Here is a 27,696-nt window from a genome sequence, read left to right on the forward strand (position 1 = left end):
TGATCAAATCAAATGACCAAAGTACTTGATAGTGTAAGCATTACATCTATCTTTTTTTTTCTGCAGATTTTGATGTATAAAAATGACTGATCTGCAATAATCTTTATCCATATGATGTGTTTTACTATGTAGTAAATACTATCTTACTTTCAAAAGCTTTTTAGAACTGAAAAAACATAATATGTGCTTTACAAATTATATGCAAACATAATTTACATACTTTACATTTTTGTGTTTCATTACAAGAAATAGTATCATAACACTTTTATATATCATGCATCAAAATTTCTTCTGCTATATTGTATGTAATAAAAATACTTCATTATTGAATTTTTGTTTGTTTTAGGTAGCGTTGTAATTGGTGGTTCTGTTAATCAGAATGGTTTATTACTAATGGTTGCAACGCATACTGGTGACGCTACAACATTAGCACAAATTGTTAAATTAGTTGAAGAGGCTCAAACTTCTAAAGCACCTATACAGCAATTAGCTGATAAAATTGCTGGTTATTTTGTACCCATAGTTGTTATACTGTCAACTATAACACTCATCTCATGGATTGTGGCTGGATTTATCAATATTAATTATATTCCTATATCAGTAAGTTAGTTTGTTAGTATATTTAACTCTCAAGGAGTGATTAAAATACAAATGATAATTATTGCTGTAAAGCTAAAAAGAAGATTCTTTAAATACTATTCTTTTTATTTACAGAATCATGAGAAAATTGGCTTAAACAATACAGAGATAATATTTCAATATGCATTTCGTTTTGCATTGAGTGTACTTGCAATTGCATGTCCTTGTGCACTTGGCTTGGCAACACCTACTGCAGTAATGGTAGGAACTGGTGTCGGTGCAGCAAATGGTATATTAATTAAAGGTGCTGAACCTTTAGAAAGTACTCATAAGGTTTGTTGTCATTTCAGTTTCTTTTACTTCAATAGAATTAGGTGTAGTTAAGATATAAATAATATAAGCATAAGAGGTTTACATAATATTTATTTAAAAGTTACAACATTTAATTATGATCCATTCCATCGGGTTTATTAATTTCAAGGAAAATTATTTCACCACTCAAAAATGCCATATATTGAGTTTGGATGTACATAATAATTATAGTAAAACTTGTATCTGCAGTTTCAGTTGCTCATCTTGTACATTGATCAGAGAAAGGTTTCATAAAAATTAAATTCTTTTTTTTTTCACTTAATCAAATTTCCTTTTTTAAGATTATAAATTGTCCATATTAGTTTGAAGTTTTTGCATATGGGAATATGAAATTAAATATTTTAAGCATTAGAAAAATGTCAAACCTGGGACTGTAGGATGAAATACTGAGATGTTCCCTCTCTCTCTTAAAACTTTAAAGCAACTTGTAGTGGCTAATAACAAGATTTAATAATAAATTATTTTATATGTAGAAAAATAAAACAGCTATAATAATTATTATAATTCATAAGACTTGAAAGGGAATTCTTAAGCTCATGAATGGAAAATATTTTACAGTTCCTAATTTATTGGCAGGTAGAAGTAAGAAATTGACAACAATTTGTTGGAAATGGATTGTTGGTATTACCAACTACATCCAAAGAGATAAGTATGAAGATCTAATTCAAAATTGTTAATCATAATTAACAAACAGTAGAACATTGTAACAAGAATTCTGAGAGAAATAAATTGATGCTTATAAAATTTATAAATTTTTTTAAGAACAATTTTATTTAAGAAACTTAAATTTAGAAACTTTATTTAATCGTTTAACTTTATATAAAGTTGATAAGATTTAATTATTACTGATATATCAATAAACTGATTTAAGAAAATTTCCCCAAGTTTAATCAAAAAACAATTAAACTTATATTTTTAATTTCTCTAAAAATACTATAAAAATAAGCCGTTTTTTAATCTCATGAGTTTCAGGAGCGTTCATTGGTTTTTTTATTAATTGTCACAAAATAATTGAAATAGTATTATCAATAATGATAATACTATTTTAATGATTATTATCAAAGTAGAAAAGAAAAAAAGTTTTGATGTAGATTTTATAATATCAGTAGGTTATTGATAAAAAGTAGTTTCAAAAATTAAAATAGCAATAATATAACCCTATATTCTGTATACTTCATCTTCTTAACATTCAGGTATAACCCAAAAGAGACACTCACATTTTTCGCTCTATTTAATAACAACTGCAAGGCTTCAAAGCCACTAGTCACTAATACTACAAGGGCAGTCCAGAAAGTAACTTACATTTGTGCCTAATCTGGATACTGGTAAGGATAGAGTTGTCAACTTGGCATCAAAACATTTCTATACTCAGTACATATCAAGCTTTCATAGCATGTGGACTGTGATTTTTCTACTTTGTTTGTTGTGAATTATTGAAATGTGCGCTTCAATAGAAAATCACACAAGTTGTGAAGTGCGTTCAGTGATTAGGTTTTTACTGGCAAAAAACCTCAAACCAATTGAAATTCATCGGCAACTTTGTGAGGTGTATGGAGATGGAATAATGAGTGAAGGTGGGGTGAGGCAGTGGTGGATTCAGTTTAAAAATGGCTGTACCAATGTTCATGATGGGAACCGCAGTGTGCATGATGGCCTTGTGACTGATGAACTGACGATAAAAATCAATGATAAAATTCATGAAAGCTGCCGCATTACGATTACGGAACTCTCGCATCATTTCCCTCAAATTTCACAAAGTTTACTGCGTGAAATTGTATTGGGGAAGCTTGGTTATCACAAGTTTTGTGCAAGGTGGTTGTCAAAAATCTAAGGCAGCAGATTTGTACAGAGAAGAAATTGAAAAGCTTGTACATCATTATAACTGTCTCAATTTAAATGGCAACTATGTAGAAAAATAGTCTAAGATTGTCCCTTTCAAATGTATATAATAAAATTTCTTCTTTTTTATTTGGTTGGTTTTTTATTTCAAAACATAAGTTACTTTCTGGACACCCATTGTATTTATAATATATGGTTTATAAATTTCTAATATTCTAGCATATATGTTTTTCTTGATATAGTATGTGTACACTCTTGGTTGTAGCGAACAGAATATCTCCTAGAATGTCTGTGTTGTTCTTATATAGGGTATATAGCATATTTTCCACCTTTTTTCCATTAACAAATAAATAAAGATCTTCATTTGATTTATTATTATAGGTGTAGAGAGCATTTCAGACAAAAATTAAAATATTAACAAGCATGCTTGCTTGTTTCATATTTGTTTTCCTTATGCAATATTAATTGAAAATGCAAAAAAAGATTGAAAACACATAGAACCTTGTTATATCTAACTCACAGAAGGTAATTTTATGTTGGTTAATGAGAAAAAATCAATAAATAATATACACATGTATAATTATTTTAAATTCTTTAATATAAACCTAGTACAGAATATTAAGATAAGATGTATCTTATCTTAATTTAATTTCATATTATATAATTTAATAGTAAAGAGTAATAATTTGAATGTTAAAAAGATTAATTTTAGTAAAATAATATATTATTTAAACAAGCAAAAGACAGTAAGTGTGTGTCAAAACATCTTATAGTATTACTTTCAAAGTTTTCCACAGGTAAATAATTAAATAGCATTACAAACTGCTGCAATATTTTCACTTGGTCTTTTGTTAATAGTTTCTTGCTGTTCTGATAAGTCCTTAATCTGGAATCTGTGAGCATTATTAATATGTGATAAAATGAAAAACTGAAATTTTAACCTTGATTTTTTTATATTAATTAAGGTTAAAATTTCAGATGCAGATGAAGACTACAAAAGTGCAACTGCAATTTAAATATCTTGATACACCTTCTTGACTGCAATTTGACTTTAAAAAAAAAAACATGTAATAAAGAGCTAGACTTGGATGTGGTAAGCGAGGAAATCATCTTGGGTGCTAAATTTGGAGGGAGAAAATGCTTATGATATAAAGTCCAACAACTTGCAGATTGATTCACAGCATGTCTTTATAAGCTGTAAATCTGCATCCACTGCAGGTGGCTGCAGTTAATGTTCAATCTCTATTTGAACTTTACTTTCTTCTTACTACCCATATTTGGTCTTCTTCCATTAAAAAATTAACGTTTATAATTTATAAAAAAAAATCATAGGAATTTATAAATCAGTTGGCAAAATGAAAAAATTGTTGTAGTATAGTTTTAACCATATTAAAAATTTTATGTTGCCAAAATTTTGATTTAAATTCAACTTTTAATATGTATAAAATTTGGATTATTATCTTAATTGTGGAGTATATAGCTTTCTTTATCATTTCAAATTAAAGAATTAAAGACTAAGGAAAATTTGAAAAATTTTCTGAAATTTGTTTTTAGTAGAAGTTATAATTTTAATGTCTGTGTTTGAGTTTTCATTTATGCATAAGTTACCTGAATATTAAAGAAAATTAATAAAATAAAGCAAAATAAGTGTTTATTTCTAGGTTGTGGCTACACTGCTTGACCACACCCATTCTTTAAGTTGTCTGTGTAATATGAAGTTAATTGTTCTTTATTTGTTTGTTAGCAATTCTTATGTTATAAATAGCAAAAGTTTATTTCATTTTTTATCATAAAACATATTTTCATTCTTTTTGTTCTGTGTGCTTGAATATTATAATGGACTTAATTTCAAAAAAGCGTTCAAAATCTGTTTCTCTTTCTGCCATACTATTTCTGTTTTTGTATCATACCAGTGTGACAGCAATTAGCTTCTGAATGTGAAGTTGGATTACGGTTAGTGAATGCTATTTTAAAACTAATTAAAGAAACTGATTCCTCAAAGATTAGACAAATTTGCTGTAAAAGAAAAACTACTCCAACACAGAATTAGTTTCTAGTGAGTAAAAGTAAACTTGATGCAAAATTATCTGCTGTGAACTTAAGTAGTGAATTAGCTGCCAGTGGAATAAATTTACATGTAACAATTGTTAGTCCTCGACTTCTTAAAGCTAAATGGAAAGCTTGTCGGCCAGCTAAAAAGCAGCTTTTAACACCAGCAATGTGCAAAAAAAAAGGCTCTTGTGGACCAAAGAAGACTAGAAAAATGTTATATTTTTTGTTGAGTCAAATTTTTATGTTCAGGGACAAAGGTTTTCATACATTAGAAAAGCATCATATGAAAATACATCACTGACTCATATCCAGCAATTAGCTGTATTCCTCCAAAAAAAATGTTTTGGTATTGTTTTACATTTGATGGCCTTGTTGAAAATTTTTGAAAGCCCAATTGAAAATCTTTGGGCAATAGCCAAAAAACGGCCCTGAAAAATGAATTGTACTATGAAAATTGACCTCATTAAAGCAATAATATTGGTATGGTTTCATGATGAAAAACAAAATGTAGTACAGTTGTTGAATCAATGCCAAATCACGTACATGAAGTGATTAAGATTAAAGGAGGACATACTAATTACTAGATATTCACAAATTGTACAGGTATGATTTTTTTTCTAAATAAAGTTACATTTTATCAAATAACATCTGTGCTCAGATTAATTGGTATGCTACTATATATGTAATTTATTTATTTTTATTAGGTCGAATGTGTATTACTTGACAAGACTGGTACTGTAACATATGGTTTACCTATGGTATCAAGATTATGTTTATTTGTTGAAGATACAGTTTGTTCTGTTGGACAACTATTGGCTATTGTTGGCACAGCTGAAAGTAATAGTGAACATCCTATTGCTTCAGGTATTTTTAGTTTTTGTTTGGTTGTGTGATCTGAATGTGTGAGCATAGAGTTTATTGTTTTAATGTAGTGTGTCTTGTTAGTTTAGTATAATTTTTCTTATGTGCTCCTCACAGTGCTTGTTAAACACAAAAATTAGTCATTAAGCATATATATATATATATATGCTTAATGACTTAATGTAGGGAGTGCAACTACCTTTCTGGTTGTCACACTCTAGTGTGGTCTAACTCCAAAGCTAGATTTCATTGCGTATAGAGATTACTGCTTGTTTTTTGTTTCTTAATTCCTTATTGTTGATTTATTATAATTATTATCATATATATTGTGTATGTTATCACATATTCAAGCTGTAATTCTTTGTGAGTTTTCCAAGTCAGCACCCATGTAAATATTGTGTAGACTAAAATATTTGAAGAGATCTTCCTGGGTGGGTTTTTCTGCTTGAAAAATGTTATGTGATAAGTTTTATTTGCTTCGCTGTAAGAAAGGCCCTTTATTCTATAATTATTATTATTTAATATTTTTATTTTCTAACCTATAATTTGGTTCTATTGGTATTCCCAGCTTATTAAGTATTCAAAATAATGATTCTAAAAATTTATTAGTTTTTGTAATGGCCATTTTTGGTAAATTTTTCATTAAAAAATTGTTTAATATCTACCGGTATAACTCTAACATGAAGCACATGGTTTTAGTTGGTGAATTAAATTAATAAATATGATGAAATATAACATATTTTAAATGTTTTTTGTTTTTTTTTTACATATCTTATCTTGGTAAGGGAATCAATACAAATAAAAATCATTATTTAACAGTACAGAAAATGTAGTTCATCATTCTGTTTTATGATGGAATTGAGAGGTAGTGCTGTTCATTGAATATATTTCTGGCTTATAAATTAACTGTTTTATTCTGTATAATGTTACATTAAAGGGATTGATATATTTGTTATATAGTTATTTTATGCTTGTTGCTTGTTAAGTGATACATTAGATAATTTTGATTCTCTATCCTAACCATTGGTAAGCCAGCAATAAAATTATTTATCTAAATAATTTTATCTGGATCTTTTAAACAATAAGACAAAACTTTCTTAATTATTTGTTTGTATTTTTATTTCATTGTTTTATAGAAACAGATGTTACAATAACTGGAATAGTTTGTGAAAGATGTTGAAGACCCTCTTCCAACATCAATACAACACTCCTCACATTTTAATTTATTTTCAAACACTTTAACAAGCTGATTACTGGAATGTTTTGTACATATTTCGTTATCACGGTTTTTAGTTTGTCAATCATGTGTAGTCTGCTGCATTTCTCTGCTTGTTTTTCTGCCCCCCCCTAGAAAGTAATCTGGGTGATAAATCAGGTGATAATGAAGGCCACAAAAAACCCCCCTCAAAATAATTTGTTCACCAAAGACATTTCTTTAAAAAAAAGTCATTGACTTGTTATCTGTGGCACTATCTTGTTGGAACCAACTATAATTATTTCCACTTCAATTAATTAACTAATAAGGTTTGTTATAGTGTATGTAATATTTGAAGGCAGGTCTGCACTATGGCATCCCCTCCACTGCTCTTAACATCACTCAGAGACTTCTCCCCACACTAGAAGCCAAAGTAGCTTATTCCAAGTCACATCAATTAATTTGCAATGACTTGTATCATATCTAATTATGATGTCACTATTATAGTAATGAAATGTTTTGGTAATTTGTTATTACAAATAAAATTATTTATAGATGTTATTTTTTTTTTAATTATTTGAAGTAATTTATTTATTTATTTCTTGAAAGTATATTTTTTCAAGTATGTTAAACTAAGGTTTTGCTACAAATAAACAGTAACAATGACAAAAGTATATGAAATAAGTTGTTTATTTATTATAACCTGTAATGTTATATTAATTTCTTTAAATTAATTTTTAGTACAGCTAAAATTACAGTTTTAATTTATATTACATATGAATTAATTTATTATAATATTTGTTTTTTTAATTTCCTATTCGAAAAAACTAATAATCTTTTGAGCTTTGTAATCCTACAAAACTACAAAATAAGAATATTAAATTTTACAAAAAAATATATAAATAAAATATTAAAGGGGCATGGAGTTAAACTGGTCCCAGGAGTTGACTCGTTTCTTTCAGAAGCTGTTGTTTTTTGTTTTTGTTTTTTTTATATAAAAATAAAAACAAATATAAAAATTGCATGTAATACAATTTAATTCATTTTTAGAATTTATTTTTTTTAATTTGCTGCCTATATAAGAATTTGGTGATTGGTAATTAGTTTTTGATTCAATGCCTTCTTCAAAATGTTAAATTTGAAAGAAGGATTGTGTAATACTATACATACATTTTACACATGTATTTTATGCATTTTAGTATATTTTTTAACTCTTATTTTTTTTAAATTATTTAATTTAATTTTGAATTGTTCAAAATTTAATATTTTTTAATTTTAAATTTTATTAAATTTTTTTTCTTATTAAGTTATTTAATCTTCTTTTCTTTGCAGCTATAGTTAAGTTTGTCAAAGAAACTATGACACCAGATATTAATGGCAAATGCACAAATTTTCAAACAGTTCCTGGTTGTGGCTTAAAGTGTATTGTATCACATATTGAAAACATGTTATCGGCTGGTTCAAAGTGTGAAAATTTAATTAATTTTAACAATCAAATAAGGTCATTATCTATACTCTTAATGCTATTAGTATTGTAATTTATTTTTAGATTTTTCTCTGTAAAATTTATAATTCCATGTTTAATAATTTGTTATTTATAATAAATTCAGACACTTTCTTTTATTAGAAAATAAATTATTTTAAGAAAATGTTTTGTTTTTTTTTGAAGAAGAAAATCATAATAAAGTATATTTATTGTTTTATTATTATTTGAGCATATCAACTTCTAGCTCAAATTCCCTACATTAGTGGGAAAACAAGCATGGCTTACATCAACTATTTCAACTGAAAGCCTTTTTTGTAATTTTATTTGTAGCAATTTTTAAATACAATTTTTTTAATTGAAAATGTTGTTGAAGATGAATATTTCAAGTTATATTTGTTAAAGTATATTGTAAAAAATAGCTTTGGTTTTCTGTTAAGCTTTTTTTGAGGTGAACTATATGTTTTATTAACATTGTTCATAATTTTGGAATGAAAAAGGGGTTGTGAAGGAAAGAAGAATTTTCATTAAATACGCTGGCAATCTACATTGTCTATGTTGACATTACTGTTCATATTGGTATTAAATCTTTAATGTTAAAACATGTTGATTAATGCAAAAAAATCTTATCTTTAAGAAAAAACAATCTCTATTTCAATTATCATACTAAATTCAGCTATCAGAGATTTGTTAAAAAATATACTTAAATGATAGAAGCTCTGACCGTAAGTATAATTAAGTACTAAGTTTTTATACAGCTTTTAATGAATCTATGGGAAAAAGACACTACTAGGAAAACAGACAAAAGTAGAATATAATTACTCTCTAATTATCAGTTTTGAATTCAGCTAAAAATGATCCATGAAGCTGTTTTGAAGCAAGAATCCATTACTAAATACATAAAGTTTGTGACTATTTACAGCTGCTTTTTTCTGTTTACATACACAAGTTTAATAAAAATTATTGATATGTTTTATTTTTATGTTTTGATTAAAAAACTTTTATTGTTTTTTTTCATTTCTTACAGGAGCTCATCAAAACTCTTGACATTAAATAATATTACAGTTGATGTTTTATTATTAGATTCATCACCTGAAGAACAGTCAATGAAGTTGGAGAGATTATTAAATATTGGACCATCTAGTGTCACTGAAACATTAAATCAATTTGAAGTAAGTACAGAGATAATTTTGCTTAAAATTTATGTAAATTATATTTTTACTTGCTTTCTGTTATGTTATAAATATAATTTTATTTACATATTTATTTTTAGTTAAAGAAGATTAAACACCTAGTATTTAATATTGAATCATGTTTTTACTCTATGATTTTGGCTCTGTGATGTCTCCTAAAAATTTAACATGGAAGAGATTATTATTCTCTAAACATTTTTTTTGTTGTGTAATCTAAATAAAGTGAATAATGAATTCATATCATCACAAGAATTAAGTGTAATGGTTTTTATATTACACTTAGTATAAAGGTGTATCCATGGTTTACCATGAAACATGGTAAAATTAAGGTAAGATATGTTTTATTTAAATATTCTTTATCCGGTGGTTTATATTAATAGAATTAAAATATATATGTATATATACACAACATTGGAAATATTTGTAAGGAAATTGAGAATCCACATTAAAGCACTTACAGTGAAACCTTTATTTCAGTCTCTGTCTAAAAAATTTACTATCATGGCAATAAAAGTATTTAAATTAAATCTATAAGTAATTAAATATAGTAATACTATATACCTTTAGTAAGCAGAAAAATACTACATCAATACATAAATCTTTCTGTATTATTTTAGTTTGATAAATAACTAATGAAAATTATAAAAATGAAATTTAAGGGTGGATAAGTATTAGTAGAGAAATAGCAAAAATTGTATTATTATAATAAAAAATATTTTTCAAAGTATTATAGTTCGAGGTGTGGCTATTAAATAACACTAATGCTATAAAAATTTTATTTTAAATTTATGTATATTTAGTTATTATCCCCTTCAATATACACTCCTCCTCTATCCCTACAATGTTCCATGCGAATCTTTCATTCCTCAAAACAGTGTTGAAAGTCTTCTGTGAGCTCTTTCACAACGCGTGCTGCTTTATCTTTCACAGCTTCAATGGTCTGAAATCTTGTTCCTTTTAATGCAGAGTTGACCTAAGGAAACAGATAAAAGTCACATGGTGCCAGGTCAAGCGAATAAGGCGGAAAGTCTAACACTGAGATGTTATACTTGGCTAGAAACATCTTGACAGACAATACAGTGTGAGCCAGTGCATTGTCCAAATGAAGAACCAATGACAAAATTTGTGTTGTTGACACAAATGATACATTTGTCACAAATGACACAAAATTTGTGTTGTTTTTAAAAATTTAGAAAACATAAACCCTAACAACCACAAAATTTGTAACAACACATCTTCACTGGAATCATGATTCCAGTATGGCAAAATCCACATTGGGTAACATATGAAACTATGACATAAATATTGTAGTGATACTAAATTAAAGGATAGAAGTTATACCATTTAGTCTATTTACATCAGAATACTTGTGGAATGAAATCTTATCCAACAAATATAAGCTAAACCAAATAGAGAAATATAAACACAAAGTAAAAGAAGACAACTGTAATTGATTGAGAAAATGGAAGAAAGTTTTCCTTAATTTTTTTTGACTACAAGAAAAAGGGACGCAAAACAATCATGAAAATGATAAACTGTTGGTTAAGGTAAATTGAAATTGTTGTGCTTGGTGGAGTTGAATGCAGTTGAATAAAACAGAAACAAAATGAAGAAGTGAAGAAAGCTGTCTGCCCAAAGAAGAATTTGAACAAGGAAAGGAAATGGAAATAAGAAGACTGAAAACATAGAAGTAATAGTTTAGACTGATACTGGAGAAGTATTAATGAAAATAAGGAAGCAAAGAAGAGGAGACAGAGAGGAAATGGAGAAGGCATAACAATTACAGAAATAGGCATTGTATGATAACACCATAATATTAATAGTCAACTAAAGAATAGTTGTATTAACAAAAACAAGAATAGAATGAGTTTAGAAAAAAGAAAAATTTACTCATACTACTATAGAACATCAAGAAGAATAACTAATGGAAGAATTGAAAAAAGTGGAATAAAATGGAATGCTTTATTGCCCAAGGACATACAGGATTTTTGGTGAACTTCTAGAAGTAAAAAAAAATATATATATTTTTTTTTATACATGGAAACATATATTTATACAAAGCTTATACACAGAAACTCATATGGAGACTAAGAGGGAAGACACTGTAGCATAAAAATATGTCCCAGGTATAACATGAAAGAAGAAGAAAGTTTCCAAACTGCCCTAGATGAAGATATTTGTTAATAAAAGTGTACAAGGAGATATGGTAGAGGGGAAAGGAATAAGAGGAAAAGCCACTAATAAATCTTTTTTGAGGATAAGAGTTTATTTATAGAAAATTTATTTCAAAAGGACATAATAAATGTGGATATGGGTAGTCTGAATGGTTAAACTAAAAAGGAAATAGTCTACTTCATTACTAACAAAAAAAATTTGGACAAGATATAGATACTAAAATAGAATAAAAATAGGAGGGATAACCATAGGTCTATTAAATTAATTGCTAAAATTTTAAAGAGAAGTAAAAAAGGATAGCATAAGCAAATATCACCAAATCAGAATACAGAAGATTTTAAAACAAAACTTATGAAGAGTCAGTTAAATGCAAGACTGTAATGTGAGCAAAGAAATAGAGATTGAATTACAGTCATAAAAATTAACTAAAGCCATCAAAATAACAATTGAGATGATAAGCAATCATGTAGGAAGCACAAGATTGTAAGGAAATTAAAAAACTGTTAGAAAAGAGATTCAAAAGAGAGATTAGAGTGTCAAGACAGTCATAAACATCCTTGGAGAATGGTTGATTATTAATTGTGAGAAGTTTGGAAGTAATGTATGAATTCATGGATGAAGTGGGGAAATTGGGCCATATGATAAATTACAAGAAAAAGAAAATTATGTGCTTAACTGAGAAGCAGTAGCAAAAATTGTGGTACATAGTGAAAAAGTATAAAATACTAACTTCATTACTAGGACAGAGTGTAAAGAAAGGACAAATAATAAAATTTAACAGAAGGACTGGAATGAGGTGGACAGCATTCAACAGATACGAATAAATGTTTAGTTCTAGTGTAAAAATTAAAAATAAAACAAAATCATTCAATATGCTTGTTCTGCCAGTAATGATTTTATTGGTGTGAAACATGGACATAATAAAGAAAATAACACAAAAATAAAAAAAATTCAAGATCAGTTGCAAGAAGTATGATGAGGATTACCAGGTGGAATAGTGATAATAAGAGATGGATTGTGGAGGAAACAAAGCTAGAAGACATAGGACAAATTATTTTTAAGAAATTTGAATTGGGCCAATAGCCATTTAAATTGGTTATTGAATAACAAGACTAATGGTGCTACAGAAGAACTGCACATGCATAAAATTCATACGACCAACAGCTGTGTAGCGTGTAGCTTTCTCTTTTGACTGCTTTCACTCCAGTTTCTGTAAACATATTAGTCTGGCCATGGCCTTCATTTGGACAACATCTGTTTTTTTTTGTTTTGCCAAAAAAATGATAAGTGTTTTGTTAGGGCAAAAAATTGTCGTAAAATTTCATATGAAACTTGGAAAAACCATTACTGAAACTTATCTCTAATTAAAAAAAGTATATGGCAATGAATATTTATCACGTGCGCGGGTTTTTGAGTGGTTTAAGCATTTCCAAGATGGCCGAGAAGAAATTGAAGATGATGTATGGACAGGTGCCCTTCCATGTCAAAGATGGATAAAAATATTGAAACAAATTGGTAATCTGATTCGATTTGACCATCGGTTAACTATTCATGCGATTGCTCAAACTGCAGGAATTGACAAAGAATGTGTAAGGCAAATTTTTCATAAAAATTTTAATATGCAAAAAGTGTGCGTAAAAATGGTGCCTAAAATTCTCACAATCGAACAAAAAGAAGCTCGTGAAAATGTTTGTTCTGCACTTTGAATGCCATTGAAAATGATGCAAACTTCTTGGAAAGAGTGATAACATGTGATGAATCTTGGTTTTTTTACTTATGATCCAGAAACTAGGCGTCAATCCATGTATTGGAAGGCCCCAACTTCATCGATAGCTAAAAAAGCTTGAATGAACAAATTAAAATTCAAAGCGATGGTGATTCTTTTTTTCGATATTCATGAGATTTTGTACCTTCACTGGGCTCCTGAAGGTCAAACTATTAATCAAAGTTACTACCTTGAGGTCCTTGCTCAACTGCATGAAAAAATTAGAAAAAAACGACTCAAATTGTGGAAGAACAAGTCATGGTTTCATTAGGACAACTCATACTACATTGTCTGTAAAGACGTTTCTAGCCAAGTATAACATCCCAGTGTTAGACCATCTGCCTGACTTGCCTGACCTGGCTCCATGTGACTTTTATCTGTTCCCCTAGGTCAACTCTGCATTAAAAGGAACAAGGTTTCAGACCGTAGAAGCTATGAAAGAAAAAGCGGCATGCATCATGAAAGAACTCACAAGAGAAGACGCCCAGCACTGTTTCAAACAATGGAAAATTCGCTTGGAACATTGTAGGAATAAAGGAGGGATTTATATTGAAGGGGATAATAACTAAATGTATATAAATTAAAAATAAAATATTTTACAGCGTTAGTTACTCTTGTTATTTAATAGTCACACCTCATATAACAAGATCTAAGGATGATGATAAGATATGATTAATGAAAGTAATAAATTGGGGTCTGAAGCAGCTTAAGATTGTTTAAGAGGTAGGACAAAAAATTCACGAGAGTACATGGAGTGGCCAGAGAAAAGGAGTAGGAGGAGATGAAAGAATTACATTCAGTGATTGGTTATATCGTGATTAGATGTGTACTAATAAAATTTAAAATAGAAAAAATGGACAGATTTGAAATGGTTTTTGATTTTTATTTTCAAATATGAACTATTATCTTTAACGTTGAAAGGAGCTTTCCACAGCCAATAGCTGAGTTGCTGTAAATGATTTTTTTTTCATTAGTTGAAAATTATTGTACAATTATAAACAGAAGAAAAGCATTAAATTATTTATCTAATTTGATGATTGCTTTATTCATTCAGTTTTTGGTTAAAAAGAAAAATATCTTCTAAAACTTTTTTATGATTATTTCGTGGCAGAAATCATAAAGCTTTTCATGCATGAGAATAGAATGTATTAAATTTATAACATACAACAGTCGCCAACCATGACTTGAATTAAGAATTGTCATTTTTCTTATCACCTTATTCTAAGAGTTTTTATAAATTTTCCTCTTATAACTATAAGATGATCCTTTTATTTTCATTTATCCTTTTATTTTTTAAACATTTAAATAAACTGATTCTATCATATTTCTTGTCAGTATTTGTAAAGTTGTCAAATAATTTTTATCATATCAGAAGCAGGTGATAGAATAGCCCACTGGTTAAAAAATATCAGGGTTTAATTAAAGGGAATGTGATTTTATATAGAAAAGATAGAATTTGAGAACGGGAACATAAAGAAATTTTCAAATATTTCTCTAGAATTTATGTATTTAAAAATGGCAGTCACAGCAGTAAACGCTAAGTGAGTGGGTTTTAACTAAATTTTTTTATTACAGTTTTTATTAAAATGTTGTTTTTTACTTTCAGGTTATAATTGGTAATAGAGAATGGTTGAGAAGAAATGTAATTGATATACCACGTGAAGTTGATATAAGAATGTCTGATGAAGAAGAGCTTGGACATACAGCTATATTAGTTGCAATTAATGGTAATTGAAATTATTTTTAACTTTGATGCTTTTTGATCTTTTGGTATTTAGAATTTTCATAAAAGCTGCTATTAGAAGACATGTTTGGTTATTCAGAGAACAAATTGCTTACATTTTTTTTTATCAAAAACATTACAAAAATTTTATTTTTTATTTATTCATTTTATTTTAATTTTATTTATTCATGCTTTTTATTAAGCGGAATTATGCTGTTTATTAATTTTTCTTATCTTTTATTTTCTTAAGTCTTGAAAAGCTGTTTAAAACTATAATCTTTTCCTTTAAACAAACAGTTCCATAGCTCTATAATTTTTATTTGATAAAAATATAAATCAATAACTTAGGTTGATGTAACTTATTGTACTGCTTCTTTATTATGGTTTGTTTTAAATCTGGTTAAATTGAAAAGAAATGTTCTAAAAAATCACGACAAATATGTTTTTTAGTGAAATTTTATGATTTTTCATACAATTTTTTGTATAGTTACTGAACTCAAAGATTTGTTATGTCTTAAGAAAATAAACAAAAATATTATGTAAGACTATACTATATTGTCCAATTAGTATTGGCATTTATATTTCATCAGACTATCACATCACCTCTCCCCAGTAATTGTCTGGGTCTGCTATCTTCTTGCTTCGATTAAAACATGTAGCTAGGTACCTTCCTAAATTACTTTTCTTTCAGTTATCTAAACCATTTCAGTTTTTCATTCTCAGCTCTTTTCAGCATTCTCTCTCTACCCACATATCATATCATTCTGTATCGTCTACTTCCACTCACTAAGCTTATCAAAAATCTAATTTCTGCTAATTGCAGCACTCTTTCTTGCCCCTTGAATAACCAACTATACAGTACATATATATTGGTAAATAGTAAGCGTAACGATAGTTATTTTTTTACACTTCCTTACTTCATTTTGTAAAAAAAAAGAAGCAAATGCTCTCTGAACTCTTGCACTCGGTTCTTTTTCTATTACGTAATGCTCTGCTCTCTATTATGTAATGCTTTAGGAAATACTTTTCCTAAATGTATAAATTCCCTCATCTGTCACAATTAAACACCACCACTATTAACACACATAGTTCTTTTTTCATCACCATTTTATTGTACCGGGACTTTACTTTTTTCTTGCTGATTTTCATCCCTATCTTCTTCATCTGCTGGTATTACACTTTATGAATTCCTTCTTGTCTCCCTCAAATAAAAGTTTTATTACTTAATTCAATTATTATTTGTTTCTCAATGAGTAGCATGTTTTCAGAAATAGTTTCATTATCAGTTCTTTTACAAATAATACTATTTAAAAAATGATACATGGTTGTCATGATATAAACACACACACACACACACACACATCAACACCAGCAGTATGCAGACAACTGTCCATAGGGAAACTATACCTAATATTTATTTAGGGTAAATGACACCCTGACTGTTAACAATAATCAAGATTTCAATGTGTCCTAACCCTAAATTTTGTTATGGCATAATGAGTATTAATAGCTAATAAACAAAATAGTAGTTATAAATAACAGTTGAAAATATGGATTTTTTTAATAACTTTTACCTTGTCCCTACTATAATTTCTTATTTATGTGTTTTAAATTTAAGTGATTTCTCACTTTTGTGTTTATTTGAATTAAGTGAGATATATTATTACACTTTTTTTTAAGGAATTTTGGTGTCAATGTGGAGTGTAGCTGATGTAGTAAAACCAGAAGCACATTTAGCTGTATATACTTTAAAAAAACGAGGACTTGAAGTAATTTTATTGACAGGTGATAATTTAAAAACAGCTCATGCTATTGCACAACAGGTTAGTTTGCTATTAATATCTTTTACTCAGAATACTTTATCCAGTTATTTTTTCCAACTGGAATATTAGATTATAAAAAAATTTTTCATTGGATTATTCATTAAACGCCAGTTAGGTAATTATAATCATCATTAACGATGAAAGATGAATTTTTCAGTTGTTGAAAATGACAAGCCTTGACTGGGATTCAAAACTCAGAACTTTCAGGTGAAAATAAAAGTAGTACCACGACTGTAAAGAACAGCAGAGTGTCAACTTCTACTGACCATGAGTTACAACATTAGTAATGTTTCAATTTGTGGTGCATTCTTGTCATTTTTTAAATTCCTAATGTAAGATAATAAACAATGATTTATAATTAAATACTTTGTACAAATTTCAAAATAATATTTTACATATTGCAGCTAGTAAAAATGTTTTGGAAAAAACAAATTGACAAAATTTTGTTTTTTACTAGGATTGTTTTACGTATTTTATAATTTTTATAAAGTAAAAAAAAAAAAGATTGTTTATAACTTTCATTCTTTCTTTGTAAACTTATATAAATGTTAAATTTTTATTTTAAAAAATTCTGTTACCATATTTACTTTTCCCAGGCTACTGTAGCAACAATAGCTATAAAGGAAAGTATAGTGATCGGCCAAAATTTTGAGTTTTGAGGTTTTTGCAAATGTTGATGTATTAAGACTTCGTAATCCAAAAAAGCATAAAAAAATATCATAGAAATTTCAAAAAGATGTATGTACATGTGTACATGTATTGGCCTATATTTTGATTGATATCTCTGGACTGGCTCAATACAGATTTTTCAAAGATGGCTCAAAAAATGTCTATATAGGCATTGTTGGAATTAAATCTGTGATACGTTTTTATTGTTGTTTTGTATTCATGGTTTATATTTGTTCTCATATTCTTTGTTACTGCGTGTTGAACTCAACTCTTTACCTTTTGGGTAGGTAGTGGATTTCAGTTCCTTATTTTTGTTATTCAGTCTTGTTTGAGACTTTGTTCAGATGTGTTTTCTTTTCTTTTCCTGAGGGTTCTTAATGTTAGTAATACACAGATATGAATGTCACACGTAGCATTTACATCAGTGGCATCCTGACTGAAGCAAAAACAAAAAGCAAAACCTGACTGAAGCAAAACCTTGCCTTTTGCCAAGGTTTTGAAGGTTGTATGGAGAGGGTGGTGTGGTGACCAAAACTGCCACATGGAAGGTGTCTTCCTGTACAGGTTAGGTTTAAATCTGTGATAAAATTAAAAAGGGAAGTTAGACAGTTTTTTAATTTATTGTAGTGGTTGTAGATAATGAAGCTTTAGTACAATGAAAGTTCTTATTAAGTTATTTCAAATTAAAAAATTTTAAGTTAAAACACATTTAGTAGTAGGGGATATTCACCATTATTTCTAATCAGTTTTTGCCCCATATCTAGAAAACCTGATTATCAAAAATGTTCAAACTTGCCACAAATATTTGGCTATTATATCCAGTTTTTGCTGTTTCTGTTACTGCATAATATTTCAATCTAATATCACAACTGTAAATCCAATAAACTGTGTATTTTTATAGTAATTTGTGTAGAATATTTAATTTCATTAGATTGGCAGTTATTGTTGACCATGATAATGATAGGAAATCCACCACCCCTTCCTCATGAAGAATTTCAAACACACAAAAAACATATCATTAATGTTGAACATTATAGTGGAGGTAACTTACAGTGGAGGTATTTCATAAATATAACAATGACATGTTTCATTTAATATAAAACAACATGTGATAATGAAAGCAAATCATCTCTGATTCGATTGTAAAGAACCAGCATAAAATATTGAATACTATTACTTACCAACAATTTTTACTATTAATAAATATTAGTATTACTGTTGCAGTAAGTATTGCTGATTAGAACAGAGCAAAACTCCATTCTATACCAATGTTCAATTGAACAGAAATAGCATAAGATTTTCTTATTGCTGTAGTTTGGTTTACATTGTGCAGTCCTAACTTTATAGACTTTCCTAATAATAAATTGTTTACCAACGTTTCTTTTTAGTGATATATTTCTGTTGTGATGTTTATTATATTATTTAATTTATGCATAGAATGTATATTGTCAAAGTATTTCTATTATTTTATAAATTTTATTTTTAACTTTATGCTTTTAACAGGTAGGTATCGGTAGGGTGTATGCTGAAGTTCTTCCTTCTCATAAAGTTGCCGAAATACAAAAATTGCAAGAAAGTGGTAAACGAGTTGCAATGATTGGTGATGGTGTAAATGATTCACCAGCATTAGCACAAGCTGATGTCGGTATTGCTATCTCGTCTGGGACTGATGTGGCTGTTGAAGCTGCTGATGTTGTATTAATGAGGGTAATCATTCTTTTTTCTAAATCTTATATTACAAAGCAATTACGATTCTCTCTAAAATAGTACCAACTAAATAATATGTAAGCTTAATCTCTGTTTTCTGCTTTTACTATTATTATTTATATAGCAAAAACATGTTTCTTAATTATTTACCTTTTATAACCCATCTTTTATGTTAGTTAGTTAAATATCAAATATAAAAAGGTAATAACTACAACTATGAGAGTTATTCGGAAATTAGGACTTCCAGTCCTCGGTATGGCGCAAAGGAGTGGTTTTAGTGATTCTGTCTTTGAACAGTTGAATAGCCTGGTTTAGTGCAGTTCTAGTAGTGTTATTGGCAGTATTGCTCGCTTGTTTGTTCCTGTAAAACTCTCATTGGAAATGGTTGCTGTCATAGAAAATCCCACCGACTGTGAAGTGTGTGCCATCATATGTTTACTTCAATGCAAAAAACTTGTCAGCTGCTGAAAGTCATTGTGAATTTCGTGTAGTATATGGAGAGAATATCACAAGTGACAGTGGGGTAAGACAATGGTGCCATATGTTTCGGGAATTTTTCGTGTAGTATATGGAGAGAATATCACAAGTGACAGTGGGGTAAGACAATGGTGCCATATGTTTCGGGAATTTCAAACATTCATAACAGTGAAAGTAGTGGTCAACTCTCAATTGTCTCAGATAAACTTGTTGCAAGTGTCGATGTGAATATTCAAGAAAATCATCTATTCATGTTAACAGAATTATCTGAATGTTTTTCTCACATTAACGCAAACAGTGCTATTTGAAAACGTAAAAAACAATGCGGCATGCTGAGTTCAGGCATCGCTTTTCTTCATGACAATACTCGTCCGCATACTGCAGTATGCACTCAACAACAGTTTCAAATGGGAGTTGTTTAACCATCCTACATACAGCCTTGATTTGGCTACCAGTGATTATCATATTTCCCCAAAAATGAAGAAATGGTTAGCGATGCAGCATTTTGAAAATGTTACTACCAGGCTTATTTTCACAGGTGGCAGTTTTATGATGAGGGTATTCAAAAACTTATGTACAGATATGACAAATGCCTTCCTTAATTTGGACGGCAGTTACATATAAGTAGCTATAAGATGTGTGTAATAGATTTTTTTTATCAGTGTGTATTTTTAAAAATAATTTGGAAATTAATTTTCGAATATCCCTCGTTTATGTTAATACTTCTTGGAAATTTATATACTTGTCCTTTTTGGAGATGTGCTTGTAAAGCTACTTTTTGCTATTACAAATGAACTTACATTTTTAATATATTATATTTATAATATATAATATAATATAATTTATATAATATAATTATAATATAATATATTTATATTTATAATATATTTTATGTTAATACTTCTTGGAAATTTATATACTTGTCCTTTTTGGAGATGTGCTTGTAAAGCTACTTTTTGCTATTACAAATGAACTTACATTTTTAATGTATAGAATTGAAATGGTGCATTATTAAGATATAAATTGACTAAAGCTATTGAAACAAAAAAATGCAATGGCACACATCCATGCATCTTGCAAGTATATCATCACTTTCACTTTTGTTTGGTTTGATTCAAGCCTGTAAATATTTTTTAAACAAACTTAATTTTTATAAATTCAGTGAATCCTAATATTTGATTGTTGCATTTTCTGAAATATAACATGTTATCTGATATTTGTTGTTAACTTCAGAAAAAGTATGTAACAAAACAAAATTATATCAAAATATACTTCTTTTGATTAATAGAGGTTCACTAATGTGCCTGATGCACATTTCAGTGATTCTAATGGTTTTCAGATATCTATATCATCTTGAGCTTATGTACCAACAGCAAGATCTAAAAAAATTTCCAAATTGTTGATGTGATGACAAAAGGTTATGTTTGGCCACTATAAAATTATCATTAATCAGAAATATTATGCGTATTATATTACACTTAAAAAAAAAATATATTTATCAAAGTTGCTGCTGATCTGTCAACTACACCACAGATGAAAGATTGGTTTGTCTCATAAAATATACCCCCAAAACATCCACTGTTGTGGTTATACCTGTCCTACAGTATGCTTATGAGATGATTTGTCTATCTGTACGGTCTTTTCCAGACCACTTATTAACTGTAGAATTTTCCAACAACACATTTACGCATACATCCATCAGATAACTTTTCAATTGAATGGCCACTGTGGTGGATGTTAGGAATTCAGTAGAATAATATTTTGTAATTATGCACGTTCCTGAGTCAATTATAAACAATGAATATCTTAGTTCAAAACATAATTTCAAATTCCATAACAAAGTTCCCTCTCCAATTTAATAACTTTTTTGTAAGTTCAAAAATTACTCTCTGCCACCTGTTTTAATACCTAATATCAAATGCAACTGTAAGTTATAGCCATACTAAATTGCAGTGCTAAACTATTTGGCAGTAATTAACAGCTGATCTACGTGTAATATACATTTTCTTTCTAGTAAATTAATACAATTTCTTAATTATAATTTTACAAACTTGTAATTAATCTATTCTGACATAAAATGCACAACACATAAAATTCCACTGAAAGCAAATGAATAAAATCATATAGATTGTTTAATAAACAGAATATTAAATAAGACCATGCTATTGGATCAGTAGTTATTGAAAAAACAATACATTAAGTTCACCTTTTGATTAATAAGTATTATATTACACATTTTTATTAATATACAGCGATAAAAATAATCTCATGATAGAAAATTATAAAATGATAAAAAATTCTGAGTGGTGGTTTTATTTCAGAAACAGAGATCTCTCTACTGCATCTGAATCTCTTTGTACATGTTTTCTCTGGTAATTTTTACTTAAAATACATTAAACGATATGCTATATTAAATAATTTACTTATTTACTACTTCAAGAGTTTTTTCTGTACTTGTTCACTTAATTATCTTCACTTGTTCCCACATTCATATTTTTAATGCATTTAAATAAGATTAGAATTATTTATAAAAAGAGTAAATTTTTTGCCTTGCTTTATCCAGTAGCTATATTAGCCACTAGTTGGTTCCTTTTTATAACCTTGAGATCTGGGACAAACTTACAAATGCCATTACCCCTTTAACCCTCTTCAGTTTTCCATCTCTCTAATGTTACTGATAAAAACCAATGTGCTGGGTAAACCAATTATTCTGATGCCTATTAGTGAAGGAATCAAGAGTAAGAAACTAGGAAAGGTAGAAAAAGGAAACAGACTTCATAAGTGCTATGAAAGAATTTGTTGGTTAATTGGGATAGTTTCATTTGGAGAAACACAGTTTTTTTTTGGGTTGGATAGTGTATGTATAAGTAGGTGCTTCTATATACTTTATTCTCTTTATCATAGATTATGTAGTAGTTTTAATTGTTTTTATTCTTCACGGGTTTGGTGAATTGCATGTCCTTATCTCACAAAATACCAAAAATGTTGTGTTCTTGTATTCCTAACTTCAACAGTGTAATAAACCATTGCTGCTTTAAGAGGTCTATGTACTGTTATTTACACTTTAAACATGTGGGTTACTAACCCACATGTTTTTATATGTCAACCAGTGGGCAGACTCTATCTTAAATTCCATTTCCAGAATTAAACTACATTTTCTAGAATTTTCATAAATTAAAATTATGTAACATCATGTTTTTTTATTTTATTTTTAATAATCATTTAAATTATTTGCATTACAGAATGACTTACTAGATGTAATCGCCTGTCTTGATTTGTCACGTAAGACTGTTAAAAGAATACGCTATAATTTTATGTTTGCTAGTATGTATAATATAATAGCGATACCAGTGGCTGCAGGTGCTTTCAGTTCTTTTGGTATTTCCATGCAAGTAAGTTAAATTACTCTTATATTATAAATCCATCCAAGATACATCTTAAGATTTGCCCTAATTATTTAAACATTTTCTGAAACTGTTGTATATTTTATTTATTTTGGCAAAATTAGTTTAAAATTAGATTCAAATATTTGTGTGATAATTTAGACTCTGAGTAGACATTTTATCAATTAGTTTGTATTAAAAAGAAATTTTTTGTTGTAGATCAACAAGTATCATCTACAATTAGGAACGTCTTTATAATTTATTCTGCTGCTAGGATGCAGTTTTTTAAATTATTCTTGTTTTTATAAGTTACTAAGTGTTATTTAGTGAAAATTGTTGAACTGTTAGATATTTATTTTTTGTTTGATATAGTAATATAATGATTATATTATTTTATTCAGTAACATACAAAACTATACAAATGCACTTCCAGCAGCTGCTCAATAATTATATAACTATTACTTACGATTATGGCATTTCTACAGTTGTTAAGTATTTCTGTAAACTGTTAAAACACACTAGTTTGGATTATTATTGGGATGGGGGAAGACAATTATTAATTGAATTATTTTGCGATAGAATTATTGGATTCTGGATTTAGTGAAACTTATGTGCTTGTGGAAAGATAATTTAATCTGAAATGTGAGAGAATGTAGCCACTTAGTAAAAATGTTCATTGGAATTGAACAAGAGCATTTTTCTTAATTATAATAATTAATTTTTTTACCTTAGCCATGTTTCATTCATCTTACTGCAGTTTTTTTTTTTTTTTTAAATATAATTTACATGCCAATATAATTTCAAAATTATGTAACTTTTATTCTAGCAGTAAATAATGAAAAAATGTTTTAAGTCAAATTACTGTTTTTGTAACATTAGTTTAGTGACAAAAAAATGTAGAATTGGATTCTGAAACATATTAGTAACTGAGCTTTGAAACTTATGTTTGAGTTGAAATTTCCATTAACAAAAATTAAAAATTTTAAATATTGCAAAGCAATATTTTATGTTTAGTATTCAATAATTAATCCTCAGTGTTATTTTGCGACGTTAACAAAAAACAAATATAAAAAAAATCTTCTGTCAATTGTGTCATTAAAGAAAAAAAGTAAAACACAGCAATTTATTTTTTGATGGCTCGATGTTTCATTCAAAATTTAGTATAAAAAAAATTGTATATTAAATAAAATAAATAAATTTTTTATTATAATTTGTATATAATAATACCTTATATTTAGATGGCACTGTTAAAAATTACTTTAAGCACATATTTTTTTATACACATCGGATGGGATGCAGATCAAACAGGTTTTTTAAAATTATTTTTTAATTCGTACTATTTAAAAATTATTCAGATTAATATTGTTTCTGTAAAAGAAAATCTTTTAATTATATTTAAATAATTTAATGGGAAGATTTTTCAAATAATTGAACAACTTATGACATAATTTGTCTTAATACCTGTCTAAACCCAAAAACAGTTCTCACATGTTTTTTAGTGTAAAATAAAAATGAAATTACAGGGTGGCGCACAAAATGATCCAACATTTGTTTTGGCAATAATTGTTTAGGTTAATATTGTTAGCAATTCATGAATATTAGTTTCTTCTTTTTCCAAGTGCACTGTTTGTGTATTGTTCCAAGATGGCTGACAAAGGAAGACTGACTGTTGAACAGCGCGTAAAGACTGTATTGTTTTTTAATGAAATAAAAAGTGTGGTGCTTACACAAAGACGGTTTCGTGCACATTTAAAACAATATCTAGACTTTATGAGAAATTTATTAGTGATGGTTCAGTATTTAAAAGTAAATGCGAACAGCCTGCCAATGTTCATTCTCCACAGAATGTTGAAACTGTCAGAGCAGCGTTGCTCAGGAGCCCGGTCAAATCAACAAGAAAAGCAGCAGCATAACTTGGGATTTCTAGGCGATCTGTGCAGTGAATTTTAAAAACTGATTTTGACTCGTATCCATATAAAATAATAATGTTGCCTAAATTAACAATTGACAACAAACATCAAAGAATGGTACTCACTGAACAGGCTGTGAACTAAGAGTATTGTTGAGCAATGTTTGGTTTTCAGATGAGGCACATTTTCATCTAGACAGGGTTATTAATAAACAAGATGTCCATTTTTGGGCTTCTGAAAATCTACATGTGCTTCATTAAAAAGTGCATCGCACTCCGAGAATTACAGTATGGACCGCTCTTTCAAGTCATGGGGTAATAGGGCCATTTTTTTTTTGAACAGACTGAACAATAAACGTTATCTAAACATGTGAAATAATTTTGTTCCTCAGCTTCTTGCAAAAGGGTTTCAATTAGAAAACAAGTGGTTCACACAGGATGGAGCCAGACTACACACAGCTAATGTTGTTTTAGACTTTCTGCATGAAACTTTTAACGTAAATGTCATTTCAAACTGATCTCCTAATAGTTTTGCATGTGGACACAACTGGCCCCCCGAACAGTCCTGATTTGAATCCGAGTGATTATTTTCTTTGGGGATTTTTAAAGGAAAATATTTTCCCTAAACATCTTCGTACAGTGATGGAACTGCGATTGCTGATCATTGAGGCATGCAACAAGATAACCAAAGATGTCTGTCATCGAGTTATAAACAACATAGGAGTTCATGTTGAAGAAGTTGTTAGACATGATGGTGGTCTCATTAAACATGTGATAAGCAGAACATAATCTCCAGATACATATTAACACGTATTTTACTTTCCTGTATTGCGATTCAAATGAATATTTTTTAACTATACCAAATGTTACATCATTTCATGTCCCATCCTATACATTTTTCATTAGTAAATTATACTAAATCTTTAATTAATTAAGACTCCAGTCCAAATTAAGAAGGAAGAATTGTAGTTTGAAATAGCAGATTTTTAATATAATATACGTATGTATGTTTTTATATTTTTACTACACATCACCATTGACTTTATTGCAGATATTTATACTCATATGAGTTTGTTAGATTGTGTTTTATGTTGGAGGAATGGATAGTGTTCTTTCTTAAAATCTATTATTTTGTCAGTTGTTTGTTTGACTCTAAATAACCACAAATATGTATAATAAATTGATCATGTCTGTTCATACCCCATAACTCTTAACCCAGTTCCCTAAAAAGGAAGGAACAGAATAAGCTTTGAACAACCATAAAAAATTAATTCTTTCTCTTTCCTTGAAACTGAATATTTCTAAGTGCGAAAAAAACAATTTTTTTATTCCTATTATGTACTAAAGTTCCAAAAAAAAAAGAGTGAAGAAGGCATCAGTCATCAATAGCTAAATATTTGTTGTATTTAGAATTTTTTATAGATTTCACTTTTTATAATTATGTTATATAAATAAATTGGAAAACAAGATATTCACTATAAAAACCATTGAAAAATGTTACTGCGTAGTAAAAATTAGCCATTTAAAAATTTTACTGTTTAATTAGTCGACACCCTGAAATTCTATGGCTGGCTTCAGTCACCTTTTTTACCCATTTATTGTTCTCTGTTGTTCGTATTGATCTGGCCTTCTGATGATTTTATTTTTGATGCTGATGGTTTCCTAACGTTTTGTAAAGCATAGCTCTTTACTTGTATCTGTTATCTATAATTATATTAATTCAGTTGTCTATTTTCAGGTAAAAAAGTCAAAAATCAAATGTCTTGGTTTAAAATACAATTAATGAATTTAAATGTATTCAGTTAAACAAATTCATTATGTTGTGTATTATAAACTTTAATGTTTTACCTTAATTGAATATTTTTTGCTAGTTCTTACTTCTTTTTTTTCAGCCGTGGATGGCATCAGGTGCAATGGCATTTAGTTCAGTTTCTGTTGTTTTATCATCTCTATTTTTGAAATTGTAAGTTTATTTCTTATTTTATGTTGTAATAAAACATGTATTAAAGTCATCAATATAGAAATATATATTAACAATTTTAAAAGTCTTAACTATATGTTTCTAAAAAAAATTAACTATATTTTTAACTATATATTCTATTTACAATTGTGTGTATTTAATAAAAATTGGTCTCATGATGATGGAGTTAAAGCTCTGAAAGCACTACAAACAGATCTGTAAGCGTTCTTACCTTTTATTGAACTGTATCTGGTAGAGTTAAATAATTATTTGATACAGTGGTATATAATGTTCAAAAAAATTAATAAAGAAATATATATATATATATATCTTCACAAATTAATGCACAATTTTCATAATTTAGTATTTTTAAATTTTAATATGCATTTAATTAAATATTTCAATCATGAGTGAGAATGCAAGATCCCACGAAAGTAATTTTATGGTAAAACTAAGGTAAGTTATGTCATATCTCAATATTCTGTATTAGGAGATTTTTATTAATAGAATTTAATATGTATATATATATTC

At 28.2% G+C, this 27,696-nt stretch overlaps 1 protein-coding gene across 4 annotated transcripts in view; it reads left to right on the forward strand.

The window, feature by feature from the left end:
* Positions 1-27,696, forward strand: part of ATP7 (copper-transporting ATPase 1) — a 196,875-nt gene that overhangs the window by 149,370 nt on the left and 19,809 nt on the right. For all 4 annotated transcript variants that reach the window (XR_012757867.1, XM_075376589.1, XM_075376591.1 and 1 more), the window contains 10 exons: positions 347-600; positions 715-912; positions 5,547-5,706; positions 8,231-8,399; positions 9,409-9,553; positions 15,121-15,241; positions 16,918-17,060; positions 19,233-19,436; positions 23,156-23,305; positions 27,098-27,168. Coding sequence is in view for 3 of the 4 variants with exons in the window: in XM_075376589.1 (XP_075232704.1) it covers positions 347-600; positions 715-912; positions 5,547-5,706; positions 8,231-8,399; positions 9,409-9,553; positions 15,121-15,241; positions 16,918-17,060; positions 19,233-19,436; positions 23,156-23,305; positions 27,098-27,168 (1,615 nt within the window). In the remaining variant the exon portion in view is untranslated. The remainder of the gene's footprint in view (positions 1-346; positions 601-714; positions 913-5,546; positions 5,707-8,230; positions 8,400-9,408; positions 9,554-15,120; positions 15,242-16,917; positions 17,061-19,232; positions 19,437-23,155; positions 23,306-27,097; positions 27,169-27,696) is intronic.

The sequence above is a fragment of the Lycorma delicatula genome, chromosome 10 (genome assembly GCF_047948215.1).
Source record: "Lycorma delicatula isolate Av1 chromosome 10, ASM4794821v1, whole genome shotgun sequence".
Classification (NCBI taxonomy): domain Eukaryota; kingdom Metazoa; phylum Arthropoda; class Insecta; order Hemiptera; family Fulgoridae; genus Lycorma; species Lycorma delicatula.